Below are 20135 nucleotides of genomic sequence, written 5' to 3' on the forward strand. Positions count from 1 at the left end.
CTTTAAACTTCCCGTTCAAGATCAAAGTATAATTTTAATCGTAGCCTCGAGAATATCTTAAAGTGAAAGGAAATTCCTACTTGTAACCCTGGGAATACCCTGAAGTGAAGGGAAATTAATCCTGTTCAATAAATTCCTTTGTGCAGTTATCGGGAAAAATGTCTTGAATTGAATTTTGTACATCTTATTTGCAGCTGTAAAATACGTTTGCCTCTCTAAACTAGTTCTGAATTTTAATTAACTATTCAACCCTACGACCTTTCTACTATAAGAAGTCTTAAAAATTAAATGCAAGTGAATTATTTTGAAAGGAACGCCGTGTTTTATTGTGTTCAGATAACTTTATAAACAGTAACTTTTTGAACATTCAACTTTTTACAGTGTTCTAAGTGTTTTGTGTACAAAATTATATTTTCAAATCATTTTACTTACGCAAATTCCTTGCTTAAATATAACGTATCAGAAATGATAGTAAATCCGAAGTAAAAAACGTATGAAGAGAATTTAATACTTGTTTTGTGATGGTGACGAAGAAATTATTTAAATTGTAAAAATGATAATCATTCTAGGCTTCGTACACATTGACTACCAGTAAATCAATTAACATATTCTAATTAGTTTCAACCGGACTTGAACAAAACATGCAGCCGTGACTGCTATAAACATTTCAAGTTGCTTGCCACCAAAGCCTTCCTCAAGACTACACGACGGCCTACCCTCTCCCCAAGGTGGCTCCCTTCCCCACCATTACCTCATCCTTATCTTCCTCACCCTACCACCCGCCTCATCCCCGACACGACGAGCGGGATGGGGGCGGTGGAGCAGGTGGGGCTCTGGTTGGGGAGGGAGAGGATGGGGAGACTGCGGTCCCAGACTTAGCTGTGGTCCCTAGCCAAGCAATGGCACAAACCATGTCCGTAGACCCAAGCATAGCAGTGGTCCCAAAAACTGCAGTTGTCCCAAATCTCATCTTAGTATCAGAAAAATTTGTGGACCCTAACTCCTCAGACCCACACCTCCAGTCCCACACGGCATCCGAGCAATCCCCCGTTGAGGGAATAGCACATGACCTCAGTATGTCCAAATCTCATCAAGGAAACCAAAATGAACTCCAAAACAAACGGCAAGAAGTAAGACTGTCCAGTGAAGCCCAGCAACAAGACACGATACACCTGCGCACTCTTCAACTGACGTGCGAGGCTCAACTCTTGTCAACAACTTCGTCAACTGCTGGTCTTATGTCCCTCTTACCTCTGCACCTTACGAACGATGTTGAACTCAACGCCAGGTGAGGGTTTTATGTTGAGTATTTTGCTTTGGTAAATATTGTCTCAGCTTATTTTGAAGGGAAAACTTGGGGTTCGAAGTAATTTTATAATTTTTTGCATGTGAAATGAGGGTTAAAAGTTTTCCGAAGACAAAAAGTCGTATACAGTACAGCAATTTGCTGATATTTATAAACTAACTTAAAAATTGGTAAGCAATAAAATAATAGAAAAAACAATTATGAAGCATCTCAATCACCAGCTCATATTTAAACATTATCTACAAAATACAACAACCTATAGACGATAAATTTCAATAGCATCGCATTAACACTTGGCGTCAACAGCCGAAAATAACACACAAGACACCAGCGTCACATACGCATAACGGTGGAGTGAAGCGACGCATTTTTTTTAATTCGTTATCGTGGTCGCTGATAGGAAGACAATGACATGAGTAGCCAGCCTCTTGAAAAGGCTTTCGTCGCCTGCGCCGAGTATGGCGACGGCGGCGTCTTATTGCCAGTTGCAGAGTCGTCGCCATCTCACGCTAACCACGCTCATTTGCAACATTTATTATCAAGGAAAAATTTCTTGGTCTTAGGCTGCAGCGTCTGAATTTTTAACCCAAGTCTCTGTATGACCGTGAGTTGTTCTAAGATTAAAAATTAAATAACTGCCGCTTGCTGAATTATTGAGCGTTTATTGTGTAGTGATTGAACAAGAAAAGTCGGGAATTATCTTTACGGTCAACTTTAATTACCTCTGCCTTTAATTATCATGACCTTTACGTTATATAATGATCGCACGCGATACAGTAGACGTGAGATGTGTTATGATCATGATTTATGCTATAATTGAAATTTGCCATCATCGTAATTAAGTAATTCTGTGTTAATCCGTCGCATCTTAATGTTATGCTATCATTATATTGTGTCATCGCAAGTTATGTCTCTAAAATGAAAAAAAAAATTCTTTAAATTATAAATCGTGAATTAAGAAATGACTTTAATTAAATAGTAATCGTTATAATTCGATCATAATTTTGAATATGTTATATTATTTAGTCATAAGTTGTGTTGTGGTCTTTAGCCGCGTTACGATCGTTAGCTAGAATGCGATTCTGTAAGTCATAGTCCAGGCAAAAGTTATACTTTTAACAAACGTTTCATTTATTTGGGCGCTACATTCATGTCATAACTAAAATCACGATATTTTGTATAATATCCTCGGGCAATCTATTGATGTCGAAAATTACATTATGTATTATGCTCCTACAAATTTAGAATTCGTAAGTAGAATCGTACATTGTACGAAATTTATAATTCGTAAGTAGAATAGTTCGTATACATTGTATTATGATAAATGTATACAGTAATCGTATAAATATTTTCATCTCATGGTCATACGATTATGTTGCAATTGTAAATTGTATTCGTTAGTTACACTATTTGTGACAAGTTCTGGCGTAACTTCAGTTTGATTTACTAAAACGTATGAATTTCTCACGTGTATCTGAGCTATACGCTTCGTGTTGTGAGCGAGCGGTTCATTGTTAACGCTCTTTCGGGCAGATAACTACCTTTCGAAAAATAAGATACACGAGAGGTTCTTTCCTTTACCTATAACTTGTAAACAGAAACAACAAATAAAAACTTATTACTCAAAAGTACGATATTCTACATTTAATAATGCCAAATCTTAATCGTGTTAAAATTAGGGGTCGTAACAACAAAATAGCAGATATTCCGGCCTTGAAGATTACGAATTACATGGTTCCGAATGTGGACAACGGCGCTTGATGTACTAACTTCGATCAGGTACAAGGCTGATATAGTGACAACGGAGAAATTTGAAATCGTATATACATATATAAGACAAATCGCAACTGCGCGTTCTAGTTCTCTTTATGACGGTGTCAGTAACTCGGGTGTATGGAAGCCGCCACACTTCGTTTTTAAAATATCTTTACAAATTATGAAGTCTCATTTCACTGAGGTTTTCTTTAATGATTAAAATAACAGTGAGTTTTCTATCTTTCTATTATAAAATTATCTTTTCAACTTAAGATCGTGAAGCACTTTCAAGAAAATCTAACCTTGTTTTATTGATCATTGAATCAATTGAAATAACAAATAATTCAACAGCGAGATTTAGTGAGCATTTTAGTTCCTTGCCTGTAAATTAAAGCGGGAACCTATTCTGCAAAACTTTGATGAGCAGTGAGATAAATATCGTAGCGTGTAGTTCAGCGGCTGTTTCATAAAACGGGAACCTGTTGCACAAAACGGGAGTAACGTCGCAGAGCAGAGGCCCGTTCCCTGGAACAGGCAATGGGATGGGGCGAGCGAGTATAGCGAATCTGTCCCGAGATCCGTTGTGGGAAATGGGGCGGCAGCTGCTGATGTGGGGCGAGGGTGACGCTACCCTACGCCTATTCTGCCCACCCTACGCGTCTCTGCCCACCGTTGCGCGTCTCTGCCCACCCTTGCGCATCTCTGCCCACCGTTGCGCGTCTCTGCCCACCCTTGCGCGTCTCTGCCTGTCTCTTATACACATCTAGATGTGTATAAGAGACAGCTCCCTCCCCCTGCCTTGTGTCTCCCCACGAGACTCTCCCTCCCCCTGCCTTGTGTCTCCCTACGAGACTCTCCCTCCCCCCGTTGGCTGTACGCAGACCTCAGCCATACGCCGGCGTCAAAAAATATAGTTTTTATAAGTATTTTTTATTTCATTAGTCTGCTTAAATCACAAGTTCACTAAGAATTTAAAATCGTAGAAAACACCAAGCAAGTTCACCATATATTTAATGAAAACGTTTAGGAGACCAGATACATCATCAATTCAACAAATGAATAATCAAAAAATTGAACTTGATTGACCTATTATTTGCTTTTAAATTTTTGTATAACTTATTGACACGCGCATTACCGAGCTGCTACATGCAATTCGTCATTGAACTTATAATATATTTTGAATAACTCGTATACAAAATTAAATTGAATTCTGACGGTTTCCCTAAACAAACTGCTCATTGCCATTGAAATTATTAATTTATTATACAATTAGTGTAAAATTAATTTTCAAGATGCATGAAATGAGGCTTAAAGTGAATCAAATTTATTTGATACAAATGTCAATGCATATAATTGTTTAAATTTATCAACTCATAAGTGTTAATTGAACCAAATTGCTAGCTATCTTGCTTAATCCCGATGAACTCAATCAGTTTCATCTTCCTACGCCGCGACTCATAGCACCAAATTTTCGATGATATCCTAGTGGGTATATGTTTAAAGCATCTCACTATCAGGATTGAGGGAAATAATAGACGCTTTTCTGGTCTGAGTATAGAACCCTGTATAAATAACGGATTGTTACAAGTTACATAAATACAAATATATGTAAAACGATTTTAAACAGTATAAATCAAATTATATAGCTATTAAATAATGTAATAGGTACAGGATGACTGTTGCAACACTTTAGTAATTACTCTAGTAAGAGGTTCCAGCACAATGTAACAAAAATACTAAAAGCTGGAATGAAGTTGGCTATTGTATTCAGCTGTGGTTACGTTCAGATATAAACAAACCTTGACTTTACAATTAAATCTAATTCAAAATTTCTAAATATGTTTATCATATACAAAATCTTAAATATTAAACTGGACCGCTACATGTTGAGAAGTTAGATTTTGAACTGCGTTAAATATTTCTGCTAAGTTTTATAAGTTAATTGTCCGCCGACAGAGCCCACTCAAAACTCCCACTCACCTTCCTCGGCATTCAACTCACCTCCCTCTCAAACCACTAGATGGTTCGGTCACCTCCCTCTCAAACCACTCGATGGTTCGGTCACATGGTTCGAACACCTCCCTCTCAAAACCACTCGATATAGTCTTGTGCGGCCCAAAATTTCCTCCCTCTCTGGCCGTGCGTGGAGCACAAGATGGAGGTTATATCTCCAGCAACGTCGCACAGATGCTGTATTTTGCCAATACTTTGCCGAAAAATACGATTTAAAGAATTAATAATGAGGAATTAACCTCTTTTTAAATCTACTCTGAAATCCCCATTAACATGGGCTTTTTCTATTAGGCTGTAGCAGACTGAGTATTTGTAACCAAGTAGCAATCTTTTACTTCTATTTTTTTTTAATTTGTCAAAACGATTCTCAAATTTTATTGGCCAATACCAGACATATATGTATATATAGTAATTATATATGCTGTACAATAATTTTCGTGCCCTCATGATCATCATTTTGGGGTGAAAGCTACCGCGTCTCTCCTTTTTTTGTGTTCACACAACATGCCTCCCACCCTGCCCAGCTCCAATACATGTATATCCATCCAGCCGCTCCTCCGGACCTATTGTGTCGCATAGGCCCAACCTTAATGGGCTGGCGACCAAGAAAATGAAGTTCGTTGCTTCTGTTCCAGCCTCTGAAATCTCCCAAAAATTTCCTGTGCTCCCTTTTGCTTGTAGGAACTCGAAAATATAAGTTAAAGAGTAAAGTTTTCTTCCTATAGCAATTTGTATGAGAATATTTTCCGGTTTTCCAATTTGTGCTATTTAGGTTGTTCTATAAATTTAAATTTATTAATGTCCAGCCTAAATTTTTCAAGATTACGTGGAGATAAATATTTTCTATTTCCAGACTCGAAGAAGCTCTGCTTTTAATTTCTACTGATCGCGACAATTCCCAATTAAATAGTTCCCGTTCATGGAATGAATCATGTTATGCATTCACGTTAAAAATTCTATTGACTCTGCAAAAGAAGCAAATCAAAAATATGAAAACAAAAATCAAGAAAGAAAAACACGACAACTTGTTGAGTTAATTTCTATAAAACAGTTCGCATTTGGAAATTCGCAATTATGCCACAAATTGCTTCTGAATTACAATACACCTTTGATTTGAATATTATTATATTGAAGATTTCTTGCAAAAATTGCTGATTGAATGACCAAACATGTATCGTGTATCAAAAAAAGTGTATAGTAGCATTTATTGATAACAAAATGAAAAATGACGTGTATAACGATCAGATAACGAAAAGGCATTGAAGAAATAAAAGAAAGACATGTTATTTCATTATTTATTATCGTATATACACATGAAAATTCAATGCTCGCGCTATTTATATGCATTTTTATATGATAACTAATTATGTCGTGAGACTCTTCAAGAAAACTGGAAATTCATTTTTAAAATTTTTTAAATTGAATACTTCGCAGCCGCTTCGCAAATTAAAGAAAGTAATCGTCCTGGTGATGATCATTACCTATATATTTTGGAAAAAATTTATTTACGTCATGTGCAGAGTTTCTGCACTGCATTCATGCACAGATTATAATAGTAGCATTCACACATCCCAGGGGTCTCTATAAGCTCGTCCAGTGTGGCAACATGGCCGTCTCAATGGCAACATTTCATTTCATTGGCCTCGATCTTTTCAATTCGCCCCTTCTTCGCTTGCGTAATAATGAAGCATTGAACGCTATGCGTTTCACCGTTTAATTAAAATATTTATAACTGCTTTTGAAAGGCCTATTACTTTTTGGTCATATGTGTCGTCAGTCCATACATGAAATTGCGATACAATTTTATGAACATTTATTCCATTCTAATTTGAGAAAAAAAAATTATTAGCGAAAAAATGCACTGTTTCCAGCTTTAACATTTCTCGTTCATTTTGTTTGATTACGATTTTTATATTCTGACTTTAAATAATAATTAAAAATGCTTTTTGCCTCTAAATTAAACGCTTTGGGACTACTACCCCAAAATCTCGCGTTCCCGCCAAAATGTCACTCCGTCTACCCAAGTTTCAGAGTAAAGAGAGTAAAGGCCTAAATAATAGCCGGGATTTTTGTACGGGAATCATAAAGAAGGCTTCCAGGCTTTCAATATGGGGGAAACTTGGTTGAAAAGACGCCATTGATGCGATGACCGCTTGCTTTTGTAGGGCAATCCTGAGCAAAAAGTTCGGAGCAGCACTCACATGCGTGCACCCTATAGCGCAGCGCGCTGCCCACTATACAGTGATAAATAACGCATGTACTTCTGCATTATAAGTTATAGATGAACGAAAGTTTACATTGCTATCACAATGAAGAAAACGTTTTACTTTTATCTTAGAATTAACGACGCCAAATTATTCAACAAAGCGGAAAGTATGCTCTTATGGAAAACTTTTGATTTTTTGCGAAACGTGATATTTTTCTTAAAAAAACATTCCTAAAAGTACATGCATTAAATGATTATTTTATATGCTCAAAATTACACAGTCTGCTTTTCTCAATAAAATGTTTACTTTTTATTTGGAATTATAATAAGTCTGCTTCAAAGTTACAGAGGATGGTTAACTTATTTCCTCATTATTCGGAGCACAAATACGCATGTCATTCATGCACATAACTAATAACTTTCAGTACATAATAACTTAATAAATGCACATAATTACTTAATAACTTTTTAATAACTTTCAGTTGTACACATTTATCTTCACATTTCTGGATAAATATTTCAACTTATGGGACGCAACTTCATCACGGACAGTCTCTGAGCAATCCGGCGTATTGCCTGTCTTCGTGAAATTAATTGCTTTGTGCTTCAGTTCTGTTCTCTCTGTCGCACGGCATGTGTTGTTCCTGTGTAGGTCTGTAATGATTTAAACAAAAATATTCAATTGAACGGATTTCGGAGGCTGAAATGTAATGTCCGATATCCGGAGATTTATTTTCCAAATGTTTGTGGTTTTGGAGGCGGTATTATTTGAATAATGGAAGGCGATGCTGCACGACACTGGTATTTTAAAGAATTAAAAATCAAAGAAAACGCCAAATATGTTCATCATATCTTATCTTTAACGAAAATGTTAAGTAGACTTGGTATTTGTGTTACTACGAATGAGATAAATACTTGTTATACATTATAAAACATAAATAAAATCAAGAAAATAGCGCTTATTACACCTTCATATTGACCTAAATACGAGTGAAATTATTCAAATGATTTCTCAAATTTATATTTAAAGAGAATACTCATGAATTCAAAATGTATTTTTTTTATTTAATTAGATTGTTAATGATGAAACATCATTATTCGGAACCTAAAATATCGTTTGGTCTGGTTTGAGTTGGAATATCAGAAACAATTATTAGAAGCAGACAAGTTTAATTAAAAAATTGCTTTGCGGATGTGACGACAGGTCTATAAAATTTAATCAAATGATTATTTCGTAAGAATTATCACCAAACAAGGCAAAAGTATCAAGTCGCAAGAAGAGAATGTTATTTCTTCATCGTCGAGTATATACTTGAGGATGCCTAAATAGAATACAGTTTTCTATGTCAAGTAGGCCGATCGTAACAGAAAATGGATAAGTTTCTATGGATTACTGATACAGGTCATAAAAACAAGGTTTTAAAATAACACTTGGACTCGCTATTCGTTGTATATCTATTAATTTACACATATTATAATGTTTTATACTTCAGTGTATTAAATGTTAAAAACATCTCAATAATTTGCACATTCATGGTTTTGCAATATAAAGTGTAAACCGTGTTCACGATAATTCCTTCTAATCATAAAATAAATTTCAGCAATAAACGCAATGCGTTAAATTCGCATTAAAATCCATATGATTCCTTTTAATTTAAGCAAGAAACTCGTCTGGTACAAATGCTGACGCTCCGATTGCAAAACCTTGCTAATTCCTTCCTGACTGGTGTACAATTTGGCGCATATTCTTGGTGTAATTTCGCGCGTTTCATCGTCGGAAGAACCCGGCTGTAAAAAAAAACATGAAGCGCTGGCAATTCTGTAAGCGGACTAAAGCAATCTAGTTGGCTGAGCATAATTCTCAGGGGCGAGACTTTAGTGTTTGGCAAAGCGATAACTGTAGCCACCTGTAGTTCGCTTTAATCTAAAGCCAGCTGTAAAGAACACCGACCCGTACCTTGGAAAATAGAAAGACTGAAAGTTGTTTACCTGACAAAGAACGTGCCGCGCGTTACTGCGTCTCAAGTACGCTATACGGAGCGTACGAGAAACTAATCTATTTTATTACGTCGCATTACTGAGATTACTAAAATATTGTGACGTGAAATGACACGGCAGACCTTTGTTCACATTTTTTAATTGTTCATGAGGGATTGCTCCTCAAATAATAAAAAAAAAAAACAATCCTCAAAATCATCATTCCTCAATTGGCAGCAGGCCGAGGCATTCCAGCATATTTTTGTTGGGCTGGGCTCGTGATCGTCCTTCTAACTCACGTACGGTCTTCTCGCTCGAGGTCCCGGAATACGCGAATTCACTTGAGTGTAAAAACTTGAATCCAATATTCCATAATCCTGTCGCGAAAAATTAACCTATATTACTTGAACGTAACCGATACATGGAGTTATTGATCATTATTTATAGTGTTTGCACATTTTAGCACGTCAGGATTATCAACAAACTACCTTTTTTTTTCATAAAAGTACATTGTCCTAAGCGTTTCATGTATAGGCTATATCGTAGAGGCAGTTATAATTCGTTCCTTTATTGCTCTTATAAGCTGCTCCCAATTAAGACAACCAGCTAGCAGATTGGCCTATCAAAATATTTTGCTCTCCGTCCCTTCAACTCGTACCAACCGTCTTAACCCGAGATGACTGAACGAGACCGTCTGGACTGAGTATTACTCTTTCAATAATGCCAATAGGCCAATAATTTTTCATTCAATTGGGCTCTCTTATACATAAGACGTCCCCTTCGGAAGCCGTAGACTTCTTTCCTCGTCATTCTGTTCAAGACTTCAGATAATGCAGCAAAAATTTGCGAAACTAAGCCCAAGAAACGTTCGTCAAGGGCTTTGCCCGCTGGCGCCCTCGAGTCCTTGACAGGCTCACGGTATCTTTGGTCTCATTTTCTGGAATGTGTTCGACGTGGTTACGATCGACGTTTATCTTCGCGTCTAGACACTCCGGCTGTTTATTGACGGAGAATTTTGAGGCATTTAACTGATTTTGAAAGCAGCAAACTTTCCTCTGCTGGCAGAATATTCGAAGGAGCCGATAAATTTTCTTTCGCTTAAGGGGAGCGTCTGGGGTAAAATTTATCTCGGCTATTCACAGACGGATCACTCTGAAACTTGGTACACATATGTAAAACAGAATTCTAAGACATTTTTGTTCGTGTGAATTTTTCGAAAAAAAATGAAAGAAAACGTGAAATTATTAGAAAACGGCCAAAAAAGGGGGTACTGTAGAAATCTATCTCCTCCTAGGATTTTCAAGCTACAACATCGAGACACATATCATTCGATGCGTAAAAACCATATCTAAAACGTAACACGAGGGTTTTTAGGATTTCTCATTTTTGTGGGTGTGGGAGCATTTTTTGTAAATTTTTCGAAAATTTTTTGATTTTCCCCCCCGCCACCCCTCCTTTTGCGGAATAAAATCCAAACTATAACGAAATTAGAAAAACGCCCGTGTTACGTTCTAGATAATTTTGTTGCGCATCGAATGGTATATGTCTCATTGTTGTAGCTTAAAAACTCTAGGAGGAGATAGGTTTGCAGTGACAATAAGTTAACTTTTCAGTAGAGCCCACCGACCCCCCCCCCCTTTTGCAAGCTGTCGTGAACGCATAAATCAACGTACAGAGATGATTTTGGTACCGTTGGATAGAGCAGAATGTCAGCTTTGAGATGAGACTAAAAACCGGAAAAGCCAAAATTCAAAATTTTACCCCAGACGCTCCCCTTAATTGCTCCAATAGAAACGGTAATTAAAACCATAGGAAAATGCAGCGAATATATAAGGTTTACAATCGACGTCAATCGGTGACATTCTAAGATCTAAATGCAGGCTGCAGCTCCTGTGGCCCGTAGCTTCCGTTCTGCAAAAGTGTTGCCACAATTAGCTGCGTGGCTCCCAATTGATCATGGGCGTTACAGGTATTTTATTAGTGGATAAGTGACATACATGATGTAAGAAACAGCATAAATAGGAAATGCATAAAATACAAAACATGGAAACGAAGTTATTTTAGTTTCAAGAAGAAAATTTAAGCTCAAATCGTGGAAATTTAAAATTATTGCCAAGTCGACGTTGTAGCTCCTCTTTTTGAGCACAATAGCTTCTTGTGAAGTCGAATAAAATTGCAATATTGTATATCAATAAACAATCGCACAAAGAAATGTAGGGATAACTTAAGCCTGATTCAAGTTAAAGTTCATACGTTAGTATTCATAAGGGATGAAATAATTCCCGCTCATACGAGTTCATTGAACTCAAATAAAGCAAAACAAAAAATTCTTGAATACCCAGATTTTATAACCTACTTGAGTCCACTTCGTTATCATCCAATAATTTAAACCCATGTTTTAAGTTTTTGTTGCATATTTAATTCGTAACGAATTTTAATTCGTTCTATCCGTTCGAAATTTAATCGTTCCTAATAATTCTAATTCGTTTCTAATAATAATTCTAATCCGTCCGAATTTTAATTCGTTTTAATTCGTTTAATTCGTAACGAATTAAACTGAAATGTATATACTTATTAAACACTGTAAATTCTTGCTAAATTCATATTAACTCTTAAGGGCTACCTAATCTCTGCACGGGAATTACTCAACGTTCACGACGGTGGCGGCGTTGAAAGCATCGTCTTGCGACAGTGAAGAACGCAGTGTGGGGAGGGCTGTGACACACGATCTTTTCTTCGCTCTCTGTAACGATACTCTTAGTTTCAACTGTTCGTCTTCTCAAGCCAATTAGAAAGATTTGTGTTGAAGCCTCGAAGACAAGTTCCTCCATGACATTCATCGCTCACGCCAACGCTGGCCGAGCGCACGAGTGAAATTTCAAAAAAGGACTGAAAGTGATGCTGAGCAATGTATATTTCTTTTTTCAGAAATTATTTTGTACGAAGAGATTGGTAGTTTATACAGCAATGCATTTAGGAGTAACAAAGAATTAATTGAAAGCAGATCACGTGCACACTGATGTCAGAACTATACGAAATATTCGTACCACGAAAATTTTATGTAACATATTCTTCTTTTTTTTTGCAGAAAGGACCAAGTTTCGTCTGCTGGAGGATTTCAAAGCGATTGCTCGTCTGGGGATGGTGCACCAGACAAAGTTAGTCACCTCAGCTGCAGAGCCATTACAGCCAGCAGCTCGAAGCGCAGGCCTCGATACCGAGTCCAGTCTCCCGAAGGAGGTTCATCGACTCTAGGTTCATCCAATTCATCCGAAGGAACTTCAACTCCCGGTAGGAGCAGCAGTAGTAGGAGTAGTAGCAGTCCTCCTTCTCCTCATGCTCAGAGGAGCAATAAACGCAAGCGACTCAATCAAGTGGTTCTAGAACTAACTAGTCAACGACTGTGTAGGGCTGCCAGCGAGTCTGCATTTAGTTCATTACGCGACGGCCACAGGAACTTTGAAAATGAGGACAACCGGTCACAAAACGCGAATTGCGATAAAACGAACTCAAATGGACTTTTTCATGCTGCGTCGACATCTGGTCCACAAGTTGGTAGTTGGAACTATCAAAGTGAAGAAAAATGTATTGGCGATCAAGCTCTAAACTTGTCATTAGTCAAAGAGATTCCTGTCAAAGACAACAAAGCGAATAATTCCGAACATGACATTGTCGCTAAGAAGACTGACTTTAGTGGTAAGCCTTTAGCTGTAGAAGATGTAAAGGAAGAAAGAAATTATTTTACCAGCCCTCTGCGTCGAGAACTTGCAACACATAACAAAAAGGAAGTATTAGTTAATATAAAAAATGAAACTGCCAAAGTTTCTCTTCATGAAAGGAAACATTGTCGGAAAAGTAAAGATTTCTCGAAGGCTGTAGGAGATGATGCATCCACCAATAGTTCCAAGGTAATAAGTCCAATTTCAAAGAATTTGAAAGCTCCGTCAAAAATTAATGAAAAGAAAAAATGTCTCTATTTTCTAGAAAAGCCTGAAACTTCAAAAATAAATTCTTCTCACGGTATCAGCAGTGCATCTTCATCGGTTGATGTTTCAAAATATAGGCGTAGTGGAATTTCAAAAAGCCGGCCAGAGTGTGAAAATCCTCCAAAAAAGAACAATAAAGTGTCTCCCTGTTTAGCAAGTGTTCGAACTTTCCCGGCTACTTCAATTGCTCTGAAATCCGGTTTAGCAACATCGGCAATTCAACCTATTTCAAGAAAACCAAAGCTGACTGATGAAAAACTGAAGAAAGCAGCAGATTTACCAGCGCATAAAAATAAAAAATCTGCATTAAGTAGCCTAAGTGGGCAACGACCGAATCCAAGGATCAGACGCACGCGATGCGAAAGTTCAGCGGTCAATATACATGGTATTAGGATCGGAGATCCCACTTCTGGTGGTAGTCGTGTATTATCAGCTACTGCGCCACTGCCCATGTACCCTCGTCATTCAGATTTCACCCGCCAGGCTCCTCAGGAAGCCATGACGGTGGACTCTCCGCTGCCGGGGGGTATCCCTGGATCACCCACGGTGGTGGTCGAAGGGGGAGGAGTCATTCAACGAGTTTCTAGAGTTCCCGCGGGTCATCAAAGCTCGGAAGTATTCAGATTCGATAGTTACGATAAGGAGCGATATGCATGCGGCGCTATCAGTGAGGAAAGCGAGGAAGTGTTCTCTCCCCTGCCAAGATCACCTAATCCTTTGGACTCACCGCACACAATCTATCCTCGTACTACCACAGACTCCCCTAAATTGTCAGTTAGCCCGCTTAGAATAAAAGAAAGAAGCATAGATGAAGACGATGGCGATTTTTCCCATCATCCAGCTTATGCGACTACCAGTGTAATTCGAGCACCACCAAAAGTTTCAGTTTTACGAAGCGAAAATGACGGAAACTCTCTTTCAACGCATTATCTTGGGTGCTCATGCCAGTCCTGTGCTCCTCCAGATCCGCATAGACTGGGTGCATCATTACCTCATTCCCCTTCTTCGTCTCACACGACCTCATCTCCGCACACACCATCTACTCCAATTTCCCCGGCATCGGGATCCGAATATTATCCAACTGGGATATATATCTCTACTCTTTATCGGCGTCGATCGCATTCCGATTCTGATTTGCAGTTATGGGATCAGTCGCCACCAGTTACCAGAGAATCAGTTTTACGCCAAGGGAGGAATGTGCCCAAGCCGATACATATCCCTAAAAAGGGAGGATCTCTAGAGTCTGATCATTCATCTCCACAAGATTCACCACTTGATCTCTCCATGAGGACAGGACCAGGTGGAAAGACCGGTAGTACGAGCAGTAGTGACAGCTTAGGTTTACCAACTGTAGCGATACCTTCAGGTTTGGCTTCACCACATTCTCCTTCCATCCTGCGGACGACGAGTACATCTCCAATGCCTCCTAGGTCCCCAGGAGCGCCAGAGCACCCGCGGCTACCATCTCCACATGCTCCTCTTCTAGGTATAAGACATTCTCGGGAAAGTGTTGCTTTGAGGTACCATTTGGAAGTCTCACCTGTTGTTGAGGAAATGCCTCAGGGAGCTGAAGTAGCGTTCATGTGTCCCGTATGCGGACAAATGTTTAGCTTGCATGATCGGCTGGCGAAACACATCGCATCTCGGCACAAAAGCAAGCAGGTTGAAGTATCCAGTAAGGCATACATGTGTGAAGTTTGTAAGCGATCTTTTGCCCGTTCAGACATGCTGACTCGGCACATGCGGCTCCACACTGGTCACAAGCCGTATACATGCCGAGTGTGCGGTCAAGTTTTTTCCAGATCGGATCATTTATCAACCCATCAGCGAACACACACAGGAGAAAAGCCCTACAAATGCCCTCAGTGTCCCTACGCTGCCTGCCGCCGTGACATGATTACCCGGCATATGAGGACCCACGCCCGGTATGAACTACAAGAATCTTCTTCAATGGAAGAGAGGGGTGAAATAACTCGGCCAGCTTTGCCCGAACGATCGCTCTCAGATGAACACCCAACAGCGGCAGTATTAATAGACTACCCACAAGGAGGATCGCCCAAATCCCCCTCTATAATGCGGCACAACCTCTTGCACCAAAATCCATCTAGCGGGTTGCCTATGCATGTTCAACTTACAGAGCATGAACAAGAAGTGAGCGAATCCCCAAATGACAGACAAAACATAGCCACAAGACAAAATCTATCCATGGCTAACGAAGAAGGATAGTGCCATTACAAATGTGATCAGTAACTCTCTAGAATTTATTTCTTGGAGTTTAAACTGCTCAAACAAAAATGATCTTTTACTCAGCCGACTAAGTACCAAAAGATTGTTTTTTGAGCACAATCTGGAACTCAGAAGTGGCATAAAGTCTATTAGTTAAGATAATAGATTTCGTTCTTTTTAATTCCTTATCCTACGAGAAGAATGTCCCATGTGCGCTATCTCAATTTGCTCAACTTTTCTAAGGCTTTCACACAGTTTACGTAGTTTTTTGCGGAATAAAATAAATAATTTTTTTTTCTGACGGTGAAGCTTCCTTGAAGTTCGTAATCTGCTCAGTATGCTGCCTAAAAGCTCGCTAGTCGTCTACCCACATTCCATGAACGTTACATTTTAGTGTATACTTACGTCTAAAGCCTGATATATCCTTTTGAATGTGCGAGAGTGTAATATCGTTGCCCTCTCAGTCAACCTGTAGTGTGTAAGAATTAGAAAATGCCCTGCCTCTTCTGCCTTAGACGTCTGTAACCCCACAAAATGCTAGGTTTCTGCAACTCATCGGTAATGAACGAAGAATAATTTGAACAACATTTCAATGTCTCTGTAGTAAACCATTATCTAGTCAATGATTTCTTTGTACGTTTGTAACGTTTCTCATCAATGTTTGAATTGCCTTTCAGCATTGAAAATAGTTAAAAATTATTGAGGGATTAAACTTGTAATGTAATGTAGTTAGCCGAGTTACTTTTCTTCAGTGCGAGACATCTAATGAACTGTTCATGTATACTCTGTAGGCCTTGAACGTGCGCTCAACTTCCTCATCTCGTAACTTTTCTCTTTGTATGCTTAAGAAACTTTTATAAACAGTATCATACTTTTTATTGCGAATTTTAACTTGTCTTTCTGCTTCTGAATGACATTGAACCATAGGTAGTTCAATGAGGTATGTACTTTGATTGCATTCGCATCTGAATGGATGAAATTCCAAAGGAATCAGAAGGAGTTTTCACCGGTCTCTACATAGAGAATGTTTGGCATTAAATTTGAGCAACAAGAATTGGGAGGAATTTTTCGCTCAGTAATTTGAAATTTTTGATGAGCCGCAATGTCACGCAAAATTACATAATAGAGGACATTTTAATTATTTTTGGCCGGAAATGATCAATGTACAGAGGAATACACCTAAGTTTCATGTCACATGCACGATAGCTATACCAAAACAACGAATGCTACCGGACCGATTTATAGTGATTTTTAAAATTATTTTATGACGAATGGGTGCGTCAATATTGCATCAATGCGCGTTATTATTCTTCATACATTACAATATTAAAGAGGTTCCCTTATAAAAGTAATACAAATGTAATGATTTTCAAAATTCAAATGCGAGCATTTCATAGGTCTCGAATTTTCATGCTGTCAAAATATCTATAACTTTGCTTGCCAGATTTTTTCTGCTTAGACACTGATGTCAGTATAACATCATATAAAGATATAATAGATAAATTAATATAATGATATAAGTGATTAATGAGATGAGTTACGGTTCAGTTTTAGTGTTACAGTTGCGTGATTTATCGACGCCTTGATCGTAGTCAGAGTTACGCCAGTTACAAAGTCGATGTTCAACTATGAAAATATCTTGTTATAATGGGCATTGTAATTTCATTCAGAAGATGAATTTGTTTTCACTTTGTAGCATGAAGGAAGGAAATTCTATGTTCAAGCATATTATTATCTTTTGTATCACTGTTGATGTAATTACACCGATTTGGAGACAACTTAAGTAAACCTGAGATTCCTCGAATTCAAAGCGAGCTGTCATATAATGAGGCGTAAACTCGTAGTTGACGGGTGCAGGAAAAATACTGAACATGATTCGTAAGTCTTGCCAAGCACTTCCTAAAGCTTGAATGAACTCGAAGACATGCCACGCGTTGTCAGTCTCTGACCCCAACCATGTTGTTCTCATGGCTGAGCTCGAAGACATGTCAAGCGCTGACAGTCTCTGACGCCAGCCATGTTCTCCTCATGGCTAAACTCGAAGACATGCCAAGCGCTGACAGTCTCTGACGCCAGCCATGTTTTCTTCATGGCTGAACTCGAAGACATACCAAGCATTGTCAGTCTGTGACCCAGCAATGTTGCCCTTATAGAGCTGTGTGTGATATATTTAGGAGGTATTCGTGGTGTTAATGAATTATCTATGAGTGTTATAAAGAGTAGAATTAACTATAGTAAAATACCTTGACGCTATTATTTTGCGTGGCTTTATGCTACTGCGTGATCGCTAAGTACATCAACGATTGAGATTCGTCCTCTGCGGATTGACTTTTGTTTCATGGAGAGAAACATCATGGCTGTGGTAAGGATTGACTAGGGTTTCATGGAAATGATTATCTAAGGGACACATTATGCATGGCTATGGTAAATAAATTTTCAAAACTTGTTTATTATTCCATGACAGGTTGAAATGCGTGCAGAAATTGTGTCAATTAGATAAGAATCACACAGAGCGTTTGTTCACCCCAAGTTTATTAGTTGAAAAATAAAGCACCTATATGTAAAATTTTATTGAACATGTAAGCTATAATTGGCAACAATTAAGAGAGATCCTTCCATTTAAACAATATGTTAAGAAAGTATTTTCTCCGGGACACGAGTTGGGGTGTGACGATTATTCTGAAAAGGCATTAGTTGTCTTAAAGGAAATTTTGCTCTACGTTGTGAAATTGAAAGAGTAGTTTGACTTGGTCCGGGCCCAATGACTCATTTTAGTGTGCTGTAAATGTTATCTTCTAGATGTTAGTTTATATTAGCTAGGCATTTAGTGCACTAAAAACCGAAGAAAATATTGTGTCACGTATGCACCATTTGAAAAGATATTAACTATTCTGGCTGGTCCAATATTGATAATGAGGAATGAATGTAAAGTTGGATTATAGAACCGTGGATGTTTTAAAATATTGTTTGCCATTTTATTAAACTAGCTAAATTATGACATATGCATCATATACATTAATTTCGCTCATAATGCTAATTAGTTAAACAACACTATTTATTTGACTATCATTCACAATCGGTAAAATATAAATATCGGTGTATATATATTTATATATGAATTCATTAACCTGTTAATCTTTTCGATGCTTCGTCACTGCCAGCATTCAGAGCCCTACCAAGTGAGGAGCTTTGCTTGCAAATAATTTTTATACAATTTAGATAATATTTTAAAGCAAATTTGGTAGTTTTAACATGAGGTTGATTCGATTGTTATTTACATTTAATTCACAGTTCCGTCAAGACCGCATCGATTTGTAGAATTTTTTGAGAAAATTACCTACGAAAAATATGTTTTAATGCCACTTGATGGAAATTATGTTTTTGCGAGCATTTTTCACCAGATTCTCGATGAAAATTTTATTTTAAAGGCTGGTTGGGTACTTGAGAGGCGTTCAATACGTTGCTGAAGTGCGCCTTTCAAAGAGCGTTGGAATGTATTTTCGTTGAGTGTAACTTCTCGTTTGTCGTATGCAAGATGAAAAGATATATGATGTATTTCAAATAAGCTTGGGAGTATGAATTATTATTGTAAAAGCAATTGAGCATTAATTACATTGTGATGATGGCTGACCCATGGCACTAAACGCAGCCAATATTATCTAATAAAATCTCGAAAATTACTCAGTTTTTTATAGATGACTACAAATTCATCAACATACTATTGAAGCTTTTTTCAAATGTTTCAGATACCTTTTCATCTGTTGAATTCATGTAGCGCGTCCAGCATGCGTCAGTTTACCTCCTCATGCTGAAAGTCGTGCTCGCCATGCGTGGTCAGACGAGCGAAATATTCCTTAGAACCTCTCAAATTTGCTCGATTTTGCTTTTCAACTCAACTTCATCATCACTGAATATAATAAAGACCCTTAATATCTCATACTCAGGAGTTATTAATAATAAATACGTCTATATAATAAAAATTAATTGGAAAAAGTTCGCGCCAGCTAAGCTACATAATTATACTTGCACATGATTTTAACGGAGGTAACACTTTGTTTCATCGTCAAGTTGCAAATAAATTTAATTGTCTTCAAGACTGTTTAGCAAGTTTTCTGAGCACTAATAAGCCAAACTGCAGCTAAAGTTTTAGTTTGAAACTCATTTCATTTATCCGTACCTAAATTCAGAAATATTTTCATCTCTGCTGTTTATGTCGTTGTTATTTTGATGTTATTAGGGCATCAGGCAGTCACTTCGGTACTGGTTTCGTTCAATAAAAAACATTTTCAGTAAAACTAATATTCATTTTGGATAGTTTTTTATTAACAGACTGCGCATGTGGCCACATGATGAGCTAATATGTCAATGTAACTGGCTCCTGAAGACGTGCTAATCCTGCCTATATTTCACGAAGAACAGTTTTCATGTTTGATGGTTAGCCATAGGAGTGTAATAACCGCCGTATTAGATGGTATCTGATGTCGTGTACCAATATCAACCAAAAAATACTGATAATATTTCTTTATATTGTAAATGTAATTTCTTTGCCCATTGCTAAGTCTTGCATTGAGAAATATCACCTTAGACTTGTATGTGAAAATAAATTTGATGAATCTATCGTGCCATTAGTGACTTCTATAGGCACTGCAAGATCTTATACATGTAT

General features: G+C 37.8%; 1 protein-coding gene across 1 annotated transcript; it reads left to right on the forward strand.

Annotated features, from left to right (window-relative positions):
• The first annotated feature begins 922 nt into the window (after window positions 1–922).
• LOC108682109 lies at window positions 923–19371 on the forward strand. The gene is made up of 2 exons (XM_047883564.1): window positions 923–1288; window positions 12346–19371. Exons 1-2 carry the CDS (start codon window positions 1077–1079, stop codon window positions 15467–15469), a joined length of 3336 nt encoding a protein of 1111 aa, XP_047739520.1. The 5' UTR covers window positions 923–1076; the 3' UTR covers window positions 15470–19371.
• The last annotated feature ends 764 nt before the right edge of the window (window positions 19372–20135 follow it).

Source organism: Hyalella azteca, unplaced genomic scaffold, assembly GCF_000764305.2.
Source record: "Hyalella azteca isolate HAZT.00-mixed unplaced genomic scaffold, Hazt_2.0.2 contig13234, whole genome shotgun sequence".
Taxonomy (NCBI): domain Eukaryota; kingdom Metazoa; phylum Arthropoda; class Malacostraca; order Amphipoda; family Hyalellidae; genus Hyalella; species Hyalella azteca.

Bases quoted from the DNA above. Each gene is read 5' to 3' on its own strand.
- LOC108682109 (XM_047883564.1), top strand. From the start codon at position 1,077: ATGTCCAAATCTCATCAAGGAAACCAAAATGAACTCCAAAACAAACGG. The intron at 1,289-12,345 runs GTGAGGGTTTTA...TTTTTTTTGCAG, and splicing joins GATGTTGAACTCAACGCCAG to AAAGGACCAAGTTTCGTCTG.